General features: G+C 37.1%; 1 protein-coding gene and 1 long non-coding RNA gene across 4 annotated transcripts in view; one reads left to right on the top strand and one right to left on the bottom strand.

Annotated features, from left to right (window-relative positions):
* The window catches only part of LOC137240312 (uncharacterized), a 372,934-nt gene that overhangs the window by 79,948 nt on the left and 270,480 nt on the right, over positions 1 to 22,506 (bottom strand). The window lies entirely within an intron of this gene.
* LOC137240311 (MTOR-associated protein MEAK7) overlaps positions 1 to 22,506 on the top strand; it is a 401,092-nt gene that overhangs the window by 287,799 nt on the left and 90,787 nt on the right. For all 3 annotated transcript variants that reach the window (XM_067766373.1, XM_067766374.1, XM_067766372.1), the window contains one exon: positions 2,184 to 2,375. In XM_067766373.1, coding sequence (XP_067622474.1) covers positions 2,184 to 2,375 — 192 coding nt within the window. The remainder of the gene's footprint in view (positions 1 to 2,183; positions 2,376 to 22,506) is intronic.

The raw sequence follows: 22,506 nt of genomic DNA, 5'->3' as shown, positions 1-22,506 counted from the left end.
GTATTTTTGTCGGGCCACAAATAAAAAAGTTGATCAACAATAATCAATTCAAAGAACTACTCTCATCAGTTGAGGCAGCAGCGTGGGAATCCTTTGAAAACGTCGTTGCTTCTTTTCTCGGTAGACACAAAAGCCCTAACTACGAGCAGATAGTGAACGACTTAATCAATAATGCGAAAATGGGTAAATATTAAAGGCTTATTAAAATTAATTTCCCAAAATTCTATAACTTGTTTACCTAACTAATATTTTCTTTCCAGGCGTAAATATGTCGTTAAAAATTCACTTTCTGCACTCTTATTTGAGTTTTTTTCTGGCAAATCTTGGCGACGAAAGTGACGAACATGGCGAAAGGTTTCATCAGCAAATGAAATTAATTGAAAATCGATATCAAGGATTCTGGGACGTCGCAATGATGGGTGATTACTGCTGGTTTCTCATAAGAGAAACCGATCCTAAACTGAATAAGCGTCAAAGTCGAACACATAATTATTTCGACTACATAGTAAAATAAAATTAAGATAAAGATTGTTAGAATATAGTACAAACATAAATAAATTTAAAAAAAAAGTTAAAAATATGGGTAATTTCATTCATAAATTGAACTTTTAACTAAATAGAAACAGAGCATAGCTAGATATTTCACTCTTCTTTATACCATACATACGTTTTGAGGTATACGTTGAAATTGCGCAACCTGGGTATTTTTATTTGATCGCTTATAACTTACGTAATTTTGCATCGATTTTCTTCCATGATAGCTTATCTTTTTTCTAATTAAACAGAGCTTTACGTAAATAAAAAATATTTGGAAAAAAAGTTGTGGTTTTGGAATGCTGCCCTCGCAAAAAGTAATTTTTTTCATATTTTTTCATAAAAAAAAAACAAAAATCTGAAATGATGAGCTAATATCTCGAAAACTATATGGTTGAGCAAAAAACAATGTATGATGCATTTATATCAAATTTTATCGTCTTTCCGATTCTGTTTGCAATTGCTCGACCCGTTCGTGAGATATACGTAATTAAAGGGAGCCATCTTTTTGGTTTTTTCGAATAACGGTAAATTGCAAATATCTCAAAAACGGTACCATAGAATCAAAAATGAACTCAATTTTCGAAATCAGGGGGTGATTTTACATACGAATTTCATAACGGCGTTTCTGGTAAAGAAAAAAAGTTGAAATTCGTGGTCCAGTGTAATCAGCATGGCTTCCAAAAACTACATAGCACTACCACCACGCTAAATGCTATCAACACACAGATAAATTGCGGATTTAATAAAAACCCTACCACAGAACAGTACTCGTAGCGCTAGACTTATTAAAAGCTTTTGGTACTGTCAACCACGGCACGTTACCGCAAGACTTGGAATGGACACACCTTCCTCCAATGCCAGGAATTGCTTGGCGAACCCCGTTCTTAAAGATAACCACCTTGAACTCGCAGAAGAGGAAAGCAATCTCCCTAGGGAGACACGTGTCACTCTAGTTCAACTTCGTTCTGGATACTGTGGCAAGTTAAACTCCTACCTATCCAGAAGCAATCCCGACATATATAATGCATGTCCTGCTTGCGACGTGTCCCCACATGACACCAACCATCTTTTTAATTGCTATGTGGAACCAACGCCTCTTACGCCCTGTTGAAACAGCAAGTATCCTTGGACTTCCGTTAGAGGATATTGAGGACAATTTGTGAGTGGCCGCACCTACTCGATTGTCAATGGGGCGAAGCACTGCTACAACAGCAACAATTACAACACAAGCTCTTTGCACTTTACGCAGATATGACAATAGTGCAACGCATAAAAACCTAAATGCTTTGCTGGCTAGGTCATGTTATGCGAATGGACGAAGTATTTCAGTCGGCACCGCAGTTTGGAATCAGAGATAGATGAAGACCTCCACTGAGTTGGGAGAGGCAGGTGGAGGAAGACTTGACCTCGCTTTGTGCTCCCAATCGGCGTCAGTTATAGCGAAATAGGGATAGGGGACGTGACTTGCTACGAAACGACCAAAATCGCTTAGCCCGGTAATCATCATTGATACTCCCCGGCCAAGTGACCTTACTCAAAACTGAAAATCTAAAAGAGCCACATGAGGGTAAGATTGTTTCAGAAAAGAAAACGCCATTAGATATTTGTCATGGATTTGTAAACATTATTATTTTTTCACGCAACAGGGAATGGGAGGACAGTTTAACTATTGGGCGCTATGGATTGACAGCAATTATGGTCAAGGACAAAGTAGTGAGTCTTGCACTACCTATCGCGATTACGTGCAACTGAGCAAACGCAAAGATTTTCGAATTTGTAATTTGGAAGCGTGGGGCGTTGGTGACGAACCTAAATATGATGATTCCGAAGAGACCGAGGTAAGTTTGACACATAGGTAATGATATTTTTAATTCCGCCGACTCTTGCTAATTTTAAATATTCCACTGTGTCGAGCGACATAACTATCGACACGATAGTCCTTATATTCTTCAAGAACTGAGGTCTGTTTTACTGTTACTTTTTTGTACCTCAAAGTAGATAAAAATACAATGCTTTACTTAAAGGTCCCTAGTATTGAACTATTTCTATTTAATTACAGCTATTTAGTAAGTTACGATAAAATAAGGCTTGCGCAGAGATTGTATTAGAGTTGCCAAATGTCCCATTTTCCGGGACATCCCGTATTTTTCCCCAAATTTAAAAGTTCCGCCGGGGAAAGATTTGACCCCATATTTCTACAAAATTGAAATGAATAATCTACTACTGACAATTTCATAGTAGTCCGGTCATATTAGAACAAAACTAAGATTAGAGATACAGAAAGTTATCACAAGCTGAAAATCAGTAAGATTGTTTTAATTAAAATCTTATATATATCTCAATCTGAGATTAGAACTAAGATCGGGACTGGGACGGCGATAAGAGATGGAGAAGAATAAAAAGAACTAGAGAGAATAAAAACGAGGGAAGGAAAAAAAGACTGAGAAAGACATAAAGTTAGACCAAGATAGATAGACAGGGATAGAGGGAGCGGGTGGGGGAGTTAGAGAGAAAAGACGGACAGGGGGAAAGATACGCAGATGGAGGAGTGAATGAAAGGATAAAGAAAAAAAAAAACTTTTGCAGCTAGACCAAAGTTAGGGCAGAACGATGACTCTTCACCATTGCAGTGTATGGAAGAAATTTTGTTCAAGGCCGAAGGTCGAAAAAAAATTTTTCTTGCGATTTTCAGCAAAACAGTATGTTTTTAAATTTTAGTACATAAAATGATCTACAAAGGTATGGGGTATTACTATCCAAAAAGTTGTAAAGGTTGAAATCGTCATACTATGCATGAGTACGCTAAGTGTATACATCTCTAGAGTTTTAATATAAGTATGTATGTTAAAATATTTTTCAGTTGGTTATTGTAACTTGCAGTTAAAATATAATATAAACAAAATAAGTTCAGACTAAAGGAATGTCTGGTAAAATGAAACCCAGACCCTTCATTTATATAACAGTGTAGCCTCGAGAAACATCTTTCCCCTGTTCAATTGTGTGCGGGGCTACGATTGTATACTTTTTTTTAATAAATGAAATACCGTTCGTCTTGAGCTATATTCTGTATTGAAAACACGTAATTCCTCGTATAATAGGTCTACTAAGGAAACCACGTTAAAAAAACGCGCTAGGTACAGTATCCATAGGTGGCATGGAAACGTTATGACGATCACAACTTAAACAACTTTTTTGTTTATATACATATGTATATTCATGATAAATCATACGGAAAATCGCGAAAAACTAATTTTTTTGACCTTTTGCCTTGAATAAAACTTTTTCCATACACTGAAATGGCCAGGAGTTTCAAAATTTTATGTATAATCATATTTTAAACAATTTTATTGATTTTCAGCTTGCTGTAAATTTTTGTATCACGGAATGTTTAGATTGACCGGACTAAAAAGAAAAAAAAATAAAGACAAAAAATTTAATTAAAGATTTTATGTTGTGATAAATTTTTTTCCCGAAAATTCTGTTAAATCTATGTATATACACGTCTTAGAATTACCTACGCGTATGTATGTATGTATGTATGGTCGTAGGACTTTAGTCAGTCAGAAGCAGTAGTTAGATCAGTCAGTAGCAGGTAGAATACACGAGCATATGTACGTACACATAAAATTATTGGAAAACACAAAAGATTTAATAGAAAATAATTTCGCGCCGCAAGCAAGAATGGTCAGCTAGTCCAAGCATCAACAAAATGAGATAAAACAAGTAAGGAAGGCTAAGGTCGGGTGTAACCGAACATTACATACACAGCTGAGAGCTTAGCTGCGTTGGTTTCGTAGGGTTTCGTAGATGGTTTATAAGTGGTTTTTAATTCCATATCACATACGTTTGGGAAATATCGACCAAATTGTAGACCGAGGGTGACGTTTTTTGAAAAGTTTTTCCTTCATCCTTTGTCAAATAAGGGAAAATCACCATGTAGTAAAATGAACCTAGGGTAACCCTGGAATGTGTTTGTGTGACATGGGTATCAATTGAAAGGTATTAATGAGTGTTTTAAAAGGGAGTGGGCCTTAGTTCTATAGGTGGACGCCTTTTCCAGATATCGCCATAAAGGTGGACCAGGGGTGCCTCTATAATGTTTTTGTACGATATGTGTATCAAATTAAAGGTATTAATGATGGTTTTAAAAAGGAGTGGCCTTTAGTTATATATGTGAAGGCGTTTTCGAGATATCGGCCAAAATTTGGACCAGGGTGACCCAGAATTTAATCCGTCGGGTACCGCTAATTTACTTATATATGTAATACGAACAGTATTTCTGCCATGATTCCAAGGGCTTTTGATTTCGTCCTGCAGAACTTTTTCATTTTCTTCTACTTAATATGGTAGGTGTCACACCCATTTTACACAGTTTTTTTTAAGTTATATTTTGCGTAAAAAAACCAATCCAATCACAATGTTTCATTCCTTTTTTCGTATTTGGTACAGAATTTTGGAATTTTTTTCATTTTTCGAAATTTTCAATATCGAAAAAGTGGGCGTGGTCATAGTCGGATTTCGCTCATTCTTAATGCCAAGATAAAGAGTGCAGATAAGTACGTGAACTAAGTTTAGTAAAGATATATCGATTTTTGCTCCATTTATCGTGTTAACGGCCGAGCGGAAGGACAGACGGCCGACTGTGTATAACAACTGGGCGTGGCTTTAACCGATTTCGCAGAAAACAGTTATCGTCATAGAGGCTATGCACTCACCAAATGTCACAAGGACTGGTAAAATTTTGTTCGACTTATGACATTAAAAGTATTCTAGACAAATTAAATGAAAAAGGGCGGATCCACACAAATTTTGAAATTTTCGTTTATTTTTGTATTTTGTTGCACCATATCATTACTGGAGTTGAATGTTGACATTTTTTGTTAAAATTTGACTTTTCAACTTTTTTTTTTAAAGTGGGCTCGTTCGGACGGACGGACATGGCTAAATGAATTTCTTTTTTCGTCCAGGTATATATAGAGATACCCACTTGTATATGAATCTGATTTGAAAAGAATCTGCAAGAATGCAACATGTACATACATATGTTCGAATATGCGACGTATTTGTTCTTATCGAAACCTGGCTTAACTCTGAATTCCTGGATAGTGAGTTCTTTGATTCGGAACTATATCACCTATATCGTAAGGTTCGGGACTCTTCCAAAACTGGTCTCTTCAGAGGCGTTGTAGTTTTAATAGCTATTCGTCGTTAATTTAAATCACCGCTTGTGGTGCTAAGTGGGAATGACTTACTATTGGATCAACTTTGTGTCTCAATTCAAGGCACTTCTAAAATTTTCATCTGCGCGTTACATTCCGCCTTCTAGTGAGAACTCCCTCTACAAATCACATGTAGATAGTATCGCTGATTTAGCTTATAAATATAAAAATAGTAACTTTTGCGTACTAGGGGATTTTAATCTGCCTAACATTGAGTGGTCCTATGTTGACATTAGCATTTATTTGGTTCCCAAAAATGTTAATTCTACTTCTGAGATGTACCTTATTGACAAGTTCTCAAGTGTTAACCCTTCCCAGATAAATAGCATCTCCAATCAGTTGTCTAGATCCCTTGATATTGTCTTCATTAGTGATAATATCAATTGTACTATAACTGAATGTTTTGATCCGCTGCCTCTCGCCTTGAAGTTGTTGCTGTCGTCATGAGTGCGAATGAGGTGTCATCAGATCAATGCATTGCTTATGCTGACGTCGCTGCTGCTGCTGATATTGCTGAGTCCGTCCCTTCGTCTCGCACTGCTGATTCAAAAAATGCACAGGCGAAAATTAATAACAAAGGTGACGTGAACAAAAATCAAAAGGCGCGTGCAATTGTTGTTGGTAGCAATGCTAATTTTAATTTGAATGTAAATGTTCGCTATAAATGGCTTCATTTGTCATCTTTTAAGCCGTCGGTAGATGGAGAAGCAATTTTGGATTATGTTTCAAAAGTTGCCAATATATCGGAATCTGTAATGCGGTGCCAAAAGCTTGTTAAAAAGGATATGGATGCAAATTCTTTAACTCCTGTGAATTTTAAGTTTGGTATATCCTCATCCAATTATAATAAGATTCTTGATGCATCAATTTGGCCGTCTGATGTCAAATTGAGGGCGTTTCGTTTTTTTCAAAAGGCTGTGTCCCTGCAGAAGAATGTGTGAGTGTTAACTCAGGTACTAATAATGAGTCAACTATTCCATGTTTGAATAGTAGTGCTCGTTCTACAAAGAAATCTTTGACTATTTATTTTCAAAATATGTCGGGAATGAGGACTAAAGCTTCAACTGTTTATGCCGCTACTTGTAAGAGTGGTTATGATGTAATTGTTCTCGTGGAAACGTGGTTAACCGAAGATTTTCATGATAATGAGTTTTTTGATAAGAATCTGTACAACGTATTTCGCAAAGATCGAAATAGTTTAAGCACTGGTCTCTCTCGAGGAGGAGGAGTCTTAATAGCTGTTAAGAAAGAAATACATTCGTCTCAGGTTCCTCTTAATATAGCTGATACTGCTATAGACCAACTAATAATTTCAATAAAAGGCAAAACCGGTATTCTTCACGTTAGTGTATCTTATATCCCGCCAAATAGTCCGGAGAAGCTTTATGAAGATAATGTTAATAATATTATGTATGTTTCGAGGGACGATTTGAATTCGCAGTTATGTTTATTAGATGATTTTAATTTAAATAGAATCATTTGGAGTTATCTTCCAGGTGAAAATGTTCTTATACCAACCAATGTAAATTATGCTAATGAAATGTATTTAGTTGATAGTTTTTACAGTTTACAATTAGTTCAAATTAATAACTTTGTAAACTCACTCGATAAAATACTAGATCTAATTTTTGTTAGCAATGATCTAAATTGTAATTTACTTTGCTCTTGCTTTCCGTTATCGAATACTGACAAGCATCATATACCATTAATATTAGAGCTTGAGTTTTATGAGTATGCAAATGTTGCACTTAATAATGAGATTGGTTTCAATTTTAGTCGGTGTGATTTTGGATTGATAAATAATTTAATTTCCAGTGTTGACTGGCAACTTCTTTTTCATCACTGCAGTCTTGTGGACTGTTTTAATTTATTTAAAAGTAATATCTCGGAAATAGTAGAAAATAATATTCCTCGTCTTCCAGCAAGGGTTTATAAGTTACCGTAGTATACAAAGAACCTAAAGAAACTTAAAAACCAACGTAATAAATATTATAAGCTTTTTAAGGAATCGAATTCTCTTCAACACAAGCAAGAATATTTAAAGTACGTTAAGGAGTTCAATTGCCTTGATAAACTCTTATACAATCAGTATATAAATAACTTCGATAATAACATCAAATCCAATCCAAAGTCGTTTTGGAATTTTATTCGTTCTAAGCGATCATCTTCAGCTATTCCGCGGTCAGTGTCTTACCAAGGTATAAATACAACATCATCTTATGACTCGGAAAATTTGCTCGCAGAGTTTTTCAAAGCGAATGTCGACTTTTGTGACGCTCCGAGTGACAATAGTGGTATACTAAATAAAATATCGTCTGGTCTTAACTTCCCAACATTAGGTCTTGACATAGATGATATTATTATAAGTATTAAGACTATCAAGAGCTCAAAGCAGTGCGACTATCATAAATTTTCATCTTTTTTTCTAAAGAAATGTATGGTTTCGGTTGCGGAACCCTTGTTGTACATTTTTAATTTGTCCCTAAAGTCAGGCATTTTTTTGGATGATTGGAAAATTACTTATATTGAACCAGTTCACAAGAATGGTAATAAGATGTATGTTTAAAATTATCGACCAATTTCTAAATTGCCCGTCATATCGAAACTGTTTGAGAAAGTGGTTATGGGAAAGTTAATGTCGTTAGTTCAGCGGCATATCTCCCAAAATCAGCATGGATTTGTTCCAGGACGTTCAACAATTTATAATCTCTCAGTATTTTCCAATTACTGCATTTCAGCGTTCACAGATGGTTGCCAAGTCGACTGCATATGTACTGACTTATCCAAGGCTTTTGATAGAGTATCTCATCGAGTATTATTGGCTAAGCTACAGCATTGGGGGTTTTATTCCACCTTCTTACAATGGATAAGTTCATATTTATCCAATAGAATCAATTTTGTTGTTATCGATAATGTAAAGTCAGCGCCATATGTGGCTACTTCGCGTGTGCCTCAAGAAAGCATCCTTGGTCCGCTCTTCTTTATAACTTTTTTAACTATGTCAGGTCTTGCTTTAAAAAGTGCGGTCATCTTATTTACGCTGATGAGTTGAAAATCTTTTTCAAAATAAAAAATGAGTCTGATGTTCTTGCACTCCAAATAAAATTGGTTGCTTTTAATGATTGGTGCAACAGGAATAGGCTTGCACTCAATGTCAGTAAATGTTACAATGTAACGTATTCTAAATTAAATAAGAATTTGATTTCAACTTGTTACGTTTCTGATATACCTTTGGTAAGGGTCAATAAAATTCGAGACTTAGGTATCGTATTTGATTCACCGTTTATGTTCATTGAACACTTAAATTTTCATAATCCCTAAAGCGTATTCTGTATTGGCATTTATAAAATGAAATGGCTCCGAGTTTAGACACCCTTATACTAAAAAGTTATTGTATAATGCGTTTGTAAGATCAAGGCTGGAATATGGTTCTATAATCTGGTGTCCATATTATGAGGTTCGCAGTAAAAGGATTGAACGTGTTCAAAAAGTATTGTAACGATTTTACTTGCAAATCCTCTTATTTGCAACCCTCTGCTAAGTTCGAACCACTAAACTGTTGAATAAATAACTCCAATATTTAATAATGCAAAATGGCCTTTATTAAAGTACTTCACAATAAAACTTATACTTTGCAACGAATAGCTTGCTTAATAACCAAACTGATTGATAGCTCAAATGAAACTATTTCAGAATAATACTGCCATTGCTCGCTAGATAGCGTCTTAATCGAAAATTGACCATAACGCCTCTACCGCTGATGCTTTTATACTGTGTGATTTCCTCGTGGCATCTTCTAGGCGCTTCCAGAATTTTACTTATTTAGTCATAAATTTCTCAGCTACAACTACAGATGTATAATTTCTCATTTGAGTAATACTTGCACAAATTATTGCCCTCTCTTGTGACAACTCAGATAAGATATATGCATGTGTTTGTGCATTGTCCGCTGCTCGTATACGTACATATGTGTTGACATAATGATTGATTCGTTTATGTAGATACAAGTGACTGTCTGCTTTATTGTTGTTGTGACTTCATTTACTTAGCTTCAGACTAGGGATGTGAGTATCACTTAGTGTCACTCATGATCGTCACACTGCCCTCCACCTAAGTTTGATCGTCCCGATCAGACAAATCTCCCGATCTAAATGCCGCTAGCATCTCCAAATGTACCACTCTTCTACTCCGTGGTTTCCCAATGCTTTGTATGCGGTAGATGGTATCACTGATCTTCTTCACAACCTTGTACGGGCCTTCCCAACTGCACCGAAATTTGGCTGGAACACCTTTCCGCTGGTGGGGGTTGTATATCAGTACCGAATCTCCCTCCCGGAAACCTTCCGAATTATTTTCCTTGTCGTACCTGTGTTTCATCTTACTACTCATTATCCTGGATCGTTCCCTCGCACTCTGTTGCTTGGCCAATGAAGAACTACTTCGCAGAGCTTGATCTTGACGGATTGAATTTGCATAATCAGTATCGTCTTGACGTTTCACAACAGTGGTGCGCGCTGGCTTGAAACCACTCTTACATTTTTTCTGGAATATTCTTTCAGTCGTTTTAGTGCGTCCATTAAGGTTTGTCAATGCCGGTCTTTTTCTCGCAGGTACTTTTAATTTCGCTTTATTTGGCCCATTAGATCCATCAACCTTTTCTTTTGACTTACGTGGCCTTTGTCGAGTATTTTCCACCATTACTCGATTACTACTGAACCCTTTCTCCAACTTGAAGTTAAGTGGTATATCCTGGTTCTTATTCTGCATAGTCCTTCTCTGCATATCGATCCTGATGTCATAGTCAACTAAGAAATCCACTCCCAATATGACTTCATCAACGATCTCTGCCACAACGAATTTGTGTAGAACCATGACCTCCCCAATTAAGACTTCACATACCACTTCTCCATGGACTTGGTTATACTCGCCAGTAATCGTACGCAATCTTGCTCCAGGTAATGGCTTAACTTTCCTGTTGACCAAATCAGATCGGATCAAGGAATGAGATGCGCCCGTATTTACAGTCAGTACACGCTCCTTGCCATCCAGATTTCCTTTGAAGGTAAGACTGCTCGATTTCCTTCCAGTTTGCGAGATAGGTATCACACGACATTCAATAGCTGCGGCAAGTTCTCGGTCTTTACATTTGACTCGCTCTTGTTTATCTCCTCCAGCTTTGTCTTTACGACCAGCCAAGTTGGAACTACCATGACCGGTGCTGCAATGACGTGCAATGTGACTTGGGTTACCGCACTTGAAACACTTCATAACTCCGGCATTGTTTTGTTGTAATCCCTTCAGGGCTTCCAAAATTGTGTCTACCCAATCTGGTCTTTACACTTCCACGCGATGAGCTTTGTATGCGGGCTTACTCAAAAGTGACGCTGTTTCCTGAGTCTGTGCATGGGATACCGTTTCAGCAAATGTTGGCTTTGGGTTCGCGTATGTGGCTCGCTTCGTTTCGACGTCCCGTATGCCGTTAATAAAGCTCTGAATCTTTACCCTTTCAGTGTATTCCACGGGTGCGTCCACTTTTGCAAGATGAGCCAATCTTTCAACATCCGAAGCAAACTCCTGTAATGTATCATTTGCTTTTTGGTAACGGTTTTGCAACTCAATTTGGTATATCTGTTTTCTATGCTCGCTTCCATAACGTCTCTCGACAGCGGCCATCAATGCTTCATAGTTGTTCCGCTCTCCCTCGGGAATCGTCTTTAGGATTTCAGCTGCTGGCCCCTTCAATGCTACGAATAAAGCAGCAACTTTATCTTCAGCATTCCAGTTGTTCACTGCTGACGCCTTCTCAAATTGAAGCTTGAATACCTCGAAAGGAATAGAGCCGTCAAAAGATGGAGTCTTTAACTTCGGATTGCTCGCTGGAACAGCTGGACGATTTAGTTGTAACTGTTGCATAAGACCTTTCAACGCTTCTATCTCGGCATCAATTTTGTCCTCGAGTTGTAACGTTTTTGCATCCTGCTCTTCCTGTTTCGCAAAGAGCTGCGATGATACCTGTTCCGAAATTTTTGTCGACATTCCAGATATACGTGCCTCTTGCGCTTCCAGTTGAGATGACATATATGTGGTCTGTTCTTCCAATTGAGACGACATTTGCGACGCCATTTCTGAAATGCATGCCTCCTGTGACTCCAGCTGAGATGCCATTGTCGATGTTTGTACAGATATTGTGCTCGTCACTGTCTGCGGTGTTTCGTTTTTTTCTTCCATTTTTGTTGTTGTTTTGTCGCTATCATAATGAAAGACATTGTAGATTCCTTCAAATACCATAGCTACACTTAGTCGTTTTTGTAGCTGGGATTTATCGCCAGAAGTAGCCAATCCACGGACTTCCCACTCCTCCTTCAGTTGCTGGATCGTCAATTCACTCAACTTTGCCATGTCCAGGTTGTATTCCCAATCTTCGGAATTTATTCAACAATTCCTCTTCTGACACCAATTGTAACGAATTTACTTGCAAATCCTCTTGTTTGCCCTTCTGCTAAGTTCTAACCACTAAACTGTTGAATAAATAACTCCAATATTTAATAATGGAAAATGGCCCTTATTAAAGTACTTCACAATAACACTTATGCTTTGCAACGAATAGTTTGCTTAATAACCAAACTGATTGATAGCTCAAATGAAACTCTTTCAGAATAATACTGCCATTGCTCGCTAGATAGCGTCTTAATCGAAAATTGCCCATAACGCCTCTACCGCTGATGCTTTTATACTGTGTGATTTCCTCGTGGCATCTTCTAGGCGCTTCCAGAATTTTACTTAGTTAGTTTCTCAGCTACAACTACAGATGTATAATTTCTCATTTGAGTAATACTTGCACAAATTATTGCCCTCTCTAGTGGCAACTCAGATAAGATATATGAATGTGTTTGTGCATTGTTTCTCCGCTGCTCGTATACGTACATATGTGTAGACATAATGATTGATTAGTTTATGTCTGCTTTATTGTTGTTGTGACTTCGTTTACTTAGCATCAGACTAGGGATGTGGGTATCACTTAGTGTCACTCATGATCGTCACAGTATTTATGAAATATTGCTTATCTGACATAAATTTTGACCTGCCGATCCCTTCATATACATCCAGGTGTAAGTTAATTAATCTACATACATTAGAGAGTAGAAGGGTAATTTCTTCTATTATATTCATTTATGATATCGTTAATGGCATTATCGATTGTCCAATACTTCTTGCATTATTGAACTTTTATGTGCCACCACGTAACTTACGCCAACTAATGTGTTTGCTATTGAAAAGCTAAGATCTAATTATGCGATGAATGCTCCAATCACACGCGCTCTAGGTGTAATCAACTCTATTAATTCCAATCATTGCATTGACTTTTCTATATCTCGAACTTGCTTTAAAAATATGTTATTTTCTGTTTTAAGCTAAATAGTTTAGTACTATCCTTATACATATGTACACATATATCCATATGGAATCTAGTCGGTAAGATTTTTGTAATCATAGACTTAAATAAATAAATATGAAATATGAATACTGAATTTTATTCATGTAAGTGTATACAAACATGTAACGAAGCTTCTAGCTTCTCGTTTAGGCGTGCAAATTTTGATTTGATCTGTCAGGAAATCTCATCCACTGACTGCGAAGCTCTTTTTCTGGGAAACAATCTTACTAATTGTTTCAATCTTTTTAAAGATACTGTCAATCAAATTTGTTCTAATAATATACCTCGAAGAAAAAAACACTGTTACAAACATCCGTGGTATACTAAAAAATGTAAGAGGTTGAAGAATTTAAGAAATAAATATTTCAAGAAATTTAAGTCTACCAAGTCCTTGGTATATAAAGCTAAATTCCTGAATCACCTGAAAAAATTTATGGAGGTAACATGAAAGAGGATGTCCACATGCAAGTTAAAATGAGTTTTATATGAGAAAAAAAATTTTATGTACATAACTTTTGTAAAAATGTAAGAATATGCAATATAGTATGTATATATACATGTAAAATATGTACGTATAGATACGTCGGTGCAGCAGCGGCGTAAATGAGGATTGATTGTTGGAATAACCGAAATGTGTGTAGTTGGTGATGAGCGCTGGTACCAATCGTGGAAACTTAACATGCTTTGCAGCCGTGTGCAAAAAAAAAATTGTAATGTCCATATATTTAATATGTATGTGTTTTATTGTTGGCAGCGTGGAAAAATGAGAAATGGTGGCGTATGGCGCCATTTTGTATCCACGCGGCATACCGTCCGGTTACCGTCGCCATGTACCATACGTGGTTTTAATTATAAGTAAATTACAGAGGCCCCGGCGAGATGTACACTATGTTGTGTTGTATGAAAAATAGTTACCCAAGGGAATGCCTTTCAGTTACGCCGTGAAGCTGCATCCTTGTAGAGTGGAACACTGTAGCCGGCACACAATAAATATCAATATATTTGCTTTCTTTTAACTTTGTAAAAGGGGAAACTTTATTTAAACTTTTATTAAAATTTTTTGATGTTGCAGGTGTCGGATACAAGAATATAATGGCCAAGCCACTCACGCGCCGGGTTGCATTCGCCCCTGCGAGCGTGTTCGGTCAATTAGCACATGAACAGCTGATGTATGTTTGGTGTGGTGAGATTGAGCTTAGGATGTCATTACATGGCCACTGCTGTTCGTCATTTTTATAAACGACATTTCGTTGGGATTGATTCAGTCGGACTTGGAAAATGTTGCAGTATGGTGTAGAACAAATAACCTACCGCTGAATGTCAAGAAATGTTTTCATGTTATCTTCGCTTCGGTGGAAAGCCACACAAAAACAACCTACCTCAAAAAATTAGAGGGGTTATGCAGACTATCAATGCTTAGCATTACGGGAGCCCTGAAAACAACTCCGACGGCTGCACTCTATGCCATTCTGCACATTCTACCTGTAGACCTGGTAGCAAAGAACATAGCGTTAACAACTGCAACCAGGCTCGGTGCCTCGGGGCAGCTGGAGCGCCGACCATATGGCCATAGTAGTATAGCGTCATCAATGACAAGACGAACAGACTACCTGATTCCCTATCTGCGCTTCAAAGGAGGTCTTAAGTCCACAATAGAGGTGGACGGTTGGCGCAAGGATCTCAAATGGCGGACGAGGCGATACATGTGTACACAGAGAATAGCTTAAGCTGCAACCGTGTTAACTTTTATATTGACAGTCAAGCAGCAATTAAGGCGGTAATTTCTCGCATATCGTAAGCAGTCTCTGGAGAGAATCGGGACAGGGAGAAGCATACATCTATATTGGGTCCCAGGGCATATGGGAATAGATGGGAATGAAAAAGCGGATGAACTAGCTAAAAAGGGCGCAATCCTTGAAGCTTGCTCCGCAGACATCCCAATTAGACTGGGCGAGATTAAGCGAAGGCGAGAGGTGCACTTGATCGACCAAGCGGGAAAGACCTGGGTTCAAGCGCGGGCCTGTAAAGTGTCGAAGATTATGTGTAGGTCTTACAACCTTAGATTAACAAAGTCGCTTCTATCAATAAAAAGAGAGGACTGTAGACTCATGACGGATATTCTGACTGGACACTGCCTTCTGGCGTCACAGCAAGTGGCTAAAGTCCTAGGAAGCTTCTAATATTTGCCAAGAGGACGGAGTTATTTTATAACATAGGTCCTGGTTTTTGATAGGGTTTTTCAGTTTGGTCGTTAAAACAAACTTCTGGTAACACTACGGACTCATTCAGTCTATGTGAGGTCCTCATGGATCGGCCAGTTCAACCTAACCTAACTCGCCCGTCACTGGGGGTTCACAGGCTGCATGAGACCTTTTAAGCCAAACCCTCCTCGCCAGCCGCTCTTGGTCAGGGGCTGCTTATATCAATATTCGCAGCTAACTTAAATTAATAGGCCTTTAACCGTTTGCCGGCAGTGACTCCCTTGGCCTGAGCTCAGCCTATGGGTGTCCTGCCAGTGATACTAAACTCCTGTCCTAGCTGTAAACTGGTTCAGGAGGTCCATAGGGATGAAATCTACTAGACGTTCAATGCAGGTATCAATCTGGGTGAACAAGGCTCCTGCTACCTTGTTTTCTAACTGCATAGAGTAATTACGGGTAACTGGTCTATTACGATTTAAAATTCCTAGACCTGGCTCTGGAATCGCTCTCTGATTGCTGGAATTCTCCATGAACTAACGGAAAGAGAATCCGCGACGCAGTAAGCCGAAAAGTCGTTGATCTTCGCAAAAGTTAAATACTAACTCAAATAACCGCAACTCGCGGTCGTTGATAACAAAAGTTGGACGACCTATGATGCAAAATAGCAACAAAATCCAAATATTGGGGTAAATCTATATTTCCGAAACTTTCAATTGTCATTCGCAAAAATAAACATTCACAAAAAAAAAAATACCTAGATAGTAAAAATTCAAAGAACAAATGGAATAAAAGCTCAGCAAAAAAAATGAAAATAAAAATATAAATTGTAATACAAAAATGGTATAAATATGTATGTATGTAACTTCAGGAAAAAAAATAAGAAGTTTAAAAGTTCACAACTAAATATAACAATACGAACTAAATGTGCATATACATACACGTATATAATAATATTTAAAAAAATTAACACAAAAATTCCAAGTAAAATATATTTATAAATGAAAATATTTAATGTTATGTTTGGTTTTACTGCTCTGTAAATAATTAATTATTATATTAATTTGTTGTCTTCGAGACCAAGTTTGTTATTTTTGTAAAATGTATATTTTACAGGTTATATTAAATTATTATACATGGAAAATGAGTAAACTAGAAAAAAACAAAGCTAATAGACCGTATATCCGACTATTTCAAAACCCATGACGGTTTATCATCAGCGATTCACACATTGAAGTCTTGACGTTTAGTGCATCAGGCCATCAATGCACTTTGCAAATCTCTATTTATAACTCGTTTTCTACTGTTGGTTGTTTTTATTCTTTACCACCGTCAATTGAGTGCTCCAATCAGGTGCTTTATCTCATTAGACGAGGGTTTTTGTTGCAGCCCATATGGTTTTTCTTAAAGCTCTTGCTTTTTGTTAGAATTCCAGGTTGGTCGTTAAAAAAACTTCTGGTAACACTACGGACTCATTCAGTCTATGTGAGGTCCTCATAAACCGGCCAGTTCGACCTAACCTAACCTACCTTCGCTAAATTGCGTAGCCACATTCCCACCTCGTATTCCATTGATGGTGCTCGTCTCTCAGCTCTTAGAGTACGCTTACACAGCCACCGATTTTGATCGCCCGATGCTGGTCGTAATCGTCCGAAAGAAATAAACACATGTATTTAGATGAGCGTGTGTACATTTCAGCCGATCACCGAATTGATGTCGGCCGCTGTCGTTTTTAACTGCCGATAAATTCGCGCGTGTTCTCAATTTTATCGTCCGATTCTGTTTATTAAATTACGTGCATTTACTGTGAAAAATTTATTACTTGTGCGAGGGACTGAAAAATTAATTAATTGTGTGCAAAACAGGCGCCCTTTATGGGACAAGCACATAAAAGCATAAACGCAAGCGTATTTTTGCAAAAAAGTAAAATGTAAGAAAAAAAGTTGCTGGTCGATAATCGGTTGCAATTTTAACACCAGCCCGGCCGATTTCACCAGTTGATTGCAATTTTTCGGTTTATAGGTGGCTGTGTAAGCGTACCCTTAGATAGATTAAGGTTTTAGGGGTAGTTTTCGATTCAAAATTCTCATTTTCGACTCTTTTAAATACTGCTACTGCTAAATCTTATTCAGTCTTGGCTTTCATTCGGCGTTGTAGTTCAGATTTCACTGATCCTTACACTCCTATATTACTGTTCACGTCGCTCGTTCGTTCTAAGCTGGAATATGCTTGTTTCATTTGGCGACCGTATCATGAGTGCCATATTATAGGCTCGAACGGGTGCAAAGAACTTTTCTCAGCTTTGCGTTGCGGTCGCTGAAATTTTCTGAACCGATTCTCTTATATGAAGCTAGATGTGCGCTCAAACCTTCAGTCACAATGCAGAAGAACCATCCTTTCTCTTACTTTTATTTTTGACATTATTAGTGGTGCGATTGATGCTCCACACCTACTTGAGAGCATGCGCTTCCATGTCCCTAACAGGACTCTTCGTAGTAGAGATATATTTTAGACAGATTTTGCGAGGACCTCCTTTGTCTTCAATGCACCTATGTTTAGGGCAATGATAGCATTTTTTCAGCCATTGATTTCTCTTTGCCAAAAATCCAGGTTCAAAACACTTTTAACCGCTATATTTTCATAGTGAGTTAAGTTTTGGTATACTTGTTAACGATGTAGTCTGTAAATTTATTGTTACAGTTATTGTTTTCATAATTTATAAAATTCATAAGTTAACCAAATCATTATAAGTCTACAATTGTTATCTAGTCTGTAAGGTTTGTAATACCATAGACTGAACTACAAGAAAAAAAATTAATTAAGTTAACATTGACCTTAACTAACTTTTGAATCATCAGACTTTGCAAAAAATGTTGACAATGACATGTAAAAATATGGTTTTAATGGTGACCAATTAGATGTTTATACAAATCAAAACAAAATTGTTCCATACAACTTACATACATATTGTGACGAATATCAGTGACAATAAGTGATACTCCCATCACTAATCTGATACTAAGTAAATAAAGCCACAACACAATGAAGCAAGCTGCTACATTTGTATGTACGTAAACAAATTATATAATTTTTTATCTCGAGATAAAGCTTTATCTCGAGATAAAGCCTTCCGCGATTTACAACCAGATTGACTGAATTTTGTGTGTGATAGTGCAGTCGGGTGGCTTCGTGACACACGTATTTGTTGTCGGCTATACGTTGATGAAAATCAATAATTTTTGATTTTTTCTTTTGACGCTAGCTTATTTGATAGTCGCGGGGTGTGATTGACAAAACGCAGTGTTGCATTTAGCTTGTGTCGACATTCAAAATGAACAAGTTCGCGGAAGAACAGCAATTAATATTAAACTTTATTGAAAATTATCAATGTTTAGCAGCTTTATGGAATGTAAAGCTTTTATTATTATTTAATAAAATGTTTATTAATTTTTTTATTATTTAATAAAACTGCTGTAGTTGCAAGTAAAAAAAGTCATCATCCGATGACGGCATATTCACGTCCGAACGCTACGGTTTCTCAATGCAAATGTTGATTGATGGCTTTTTATTTGATAGTCGTGGGGCAAGCGTCAAATACCCGACACGCACACATACAAAAATTCAGTCAATCTGGTTGTAAATCGCGGAAGGCTTATACTCACAAGCACATGTCATCATCAGCCGCTCACATATACACACGCATATGGATACAAATTGCGAATATACGTGCATATAGCTCATAAATAAGCATCAGGTTCACGAAATTACTAGACCTTACGAGAAATGGGTGAACAAGGAAACCGAAGAGTATAAAAGCGGCACAGGCTGAGGCATGAATAATCAGTTTCATTTGAGCTATCAATCAGTTGGTTATTAAGCAAGCTATTCGTTGCAAAGTATAAGTGTTATTGTGAAGTACTTTAATAAAGATCATTTTTCCATTATTCAATATTGGAGTTATTTATTCAACAGTTTAACGATACGAACGTTGGCAGAAGATTGCAAATAAGGGGAATTGCAGTAAATTCGTTACAATATGTATGTATATGGAAAAATCCCTACCGATTCTCTCATATGAAGCTAGATGTGCGCTCAAACGTTCAGTCACAATGCAGAAGAACCATCCTTTCTCTTAATTTTGTTTTTGACATTATTAGTGGTGCGATTGATGCTCCACACCTACTTGAGATCATCCGCTTCCATGTCCCTAACAGGACTCTTCGTAGTAGAGATATATTTTAGACGGATTTTGAGAGGACCCTCTTTGCCTCCAATGCACCTATGTTTAGGGCAATGACAGCATTTTTTCAGCCATTGATTTATCTTTGCCAAAGACCCATGTTCAAAACACTTTTAACCGATATATTTTCATAGTGAGTTAAGTTTTGGTATACTTGTTATCGATGTAGTCTGTAAATTTATTGTTACTAGAACAGTTAATGTTTCATAATTTATAAAATTCATAAGTTAACCAAATCATTATAATTCACAATTGTTATTTAGTCTGTAAGGTTTGTAATACCATAGACTGAACTACAAGAAAAAAAAAAAATAAAAATAAATTAAGTTAACATTGACCTTAACTAACTTTTGAATCATCAGATTGTGCAAAAAATGTTGACAATGACATTTAAAATATGTTTTTAATGGCGACCAATTTGATTCAGATGTTTATACAAATCAAAAGATATCAAAACAAAATTTTTCGATACAACTTACATACATATGTATGTATATGGAAAAAATCCCTACCATATTAATCTTATTAAAATACATGTACATTTATGTATGAAAATTTTTACACACTTGTTTACTAACGAACAAAGTTCTATAATCAGTACAGTGGTTAACGACCCCGATATTTCTAGCTTAAGACTCAAGCACAACTTTAGTTACAATCTAAAACGAAAATCGTAAATTTACTACCAAAATTGTAGGCAACATTTTAAACACTATAAATGTGTAATATTACACATCTTTATTTATACAAATCTCTTGGTGAATTTTGGGCAAAAAAGCTGTAATACTTTAGACACTATATGCCTGAAATTGTAAGCACCAGTTGCTTATATTTACACCCTAAAAGCGCGATTTTAAACACTAAGGGCTCAATTTTTTGTAAATAAAAGACAAGAAAAAGCCCCAAGAAGCCACCGAACAATTGAAGTTGTGGTACACAGTGGTGACACCTTCGACCACGCCGTCTTTAGCAGAATGATTTTTTGAAAAATGGACTGCATAGGCATTGCAGCTTGAAAACTTTTTATTGCATTTTGAAAACAAACATTCAAACAAATTGAAACTCAGTTCCCTATGCGCATATAAATGCAAATGATAACTACTTAATTTGCAGAACTGCTTTGGATATACTTTACATTTCCAATATATTTGTAAAGCTTATTCACTTATTTATATTTACATATATTTTAAAGCTTATTCACTTTTGTTAAAAAACGCGACGATTTCACAGAAAATGAAAATTTACAGTTAAAAAAAAAATAAATGTAAGGCGCGATAACCTCCGAAGAGATCTAAGGCCGAGCTTCTCTTCCACTTCCAATTTGCGTCGTGCTCCTCTTGATTTTTCCCTACAAATTGGCCGGACGGGACCTACATGTTTTATGCCGACTCCGAACGGCATCTGCAAGGCAGATGAGTTTTCACTGAGAGCTTTTCATGGCAGAAATACACTCGGAGCGCTTGCCAGACACTTCCGAGGGGCGACCCCGCTTAGAAAAATTTTCTTCTAATTGAAAAACCTTATTTCTAAAATTTTGATGTTGCTTTGCCCGGGAGTTGAACCCAGGGCATACGGTGTGATAGGCCGAGCACGCTACCATCACACCACGGTGGCCAAATACCTGGAGCAAAATACGATAATAAGTGACCGAAATTTACACATTGTTGTGTGAAATTACAAAGCATGTATACTTTTGCACACTTCTTGCGTAAAACTACGTACTTTTCGGGTGTAAATCAAAATATTACACGTTTTTTATAGTAATATCATCAAACTGCCTTAGCAATTGGTTTATAACCATTGTCCACAACCCCACCCTGTGACGTTCTTCTGTTTACAGATTTCGTTGCCTCGCACAGACCCCATTGCGATGTGATCATTGTTACGTGACTGGCTTGTTGGGGTGGTGAGGAGCGGCGGCAAGCAGGTATGCTTGCGGGCCCAGGCTAGCTCGTCGTCTTGGGCGGGGTATTGCACCACCGACCTCACCCGCAGCCACATGAACAAAAAGGGTTCATACCTGCATGTATATATAAAGGGGAGAAAAGCTGAAACAAATAGAAATACACGTGAGGGGCAAAGTTAGAAGGGGAAAGCATAAGGGGTAGAAAAAGATGAAGGCCTGTCCTGTCAGGTGGAGTCTACCCTCCCTCTGCAGTGCAACTTGCACTGCACCGTGGGCACTGTGCTGACTCCTGTTTACCTTACAGTGCCCCCAAGCCTGACACTAGTCTGTCCCCTGTCAATCAGTCATTTTCCCTAAACACTCACCTTCACCTAACCTTTCCGCGCACAAGCGCAGCACCAACACCAAACTTAAAACTTTAGCCCTGCATTATGACAATATCTAAAATTTTTCATCCAAGCATAATTCTTATAATTTATTAACAATTCCGATATTTCTAAGTAGAGGCTCAGCTATGTTTAAGGCAATCAGTACAGATAACGAAAAGAAAAATGTATAGATAAACTGTGATTCCGAGAAAATTTAAATAACCTAGGTTTAATTTTTCAGTAATTCTCCCTAATACTAATGCCCCTATCCTTACTATCGATTGGCTTAAATAAAACAATTTACAGAGAATCCAAAGACTTAGTCTAAGTTAACTTATAACTAGAAGTAAATCAAGTTCAATTTCAATTATACATTAGCTATAGGAGCAGATATGAAATCCTATAATTGCTTAAAAGTACAAATCCCACTTGGTTTCTGACCCACCCTAATATACTGCTGCTACTAGGGGTCAATTCAAAATCCTAGATATGCAGATATTCAAACGCTCGTAAGGTCGGCGAGCCAAAGCAAAAAAACATAAAAACGCGAAAGAGGTGAAACCCTATTTCCTGACCTATCTCAATAATCAAAACAAATCCGAA

This window comes from Eurosta solidaginis, chromosome 2 (genome assembly GCF_040869045.1).
Source record: "Eurosta solidaginis isolate ZX-2024a chromosome 2, ASM4086904v1, whole genome shotgun sequence".
Taxonomy (NCBI): domain Eukaryota; kingdom Metazoa; phylum Arthropoda; class Insecta; order Diptera; family Tephritidae; genus Eurosta; species Eurosta solidaginis.
The sequence above is the reverse complement of the archived record's forward strand: the minus strand, read 5'-3'. Positions and strand labels throughout refer to the sequence as shown.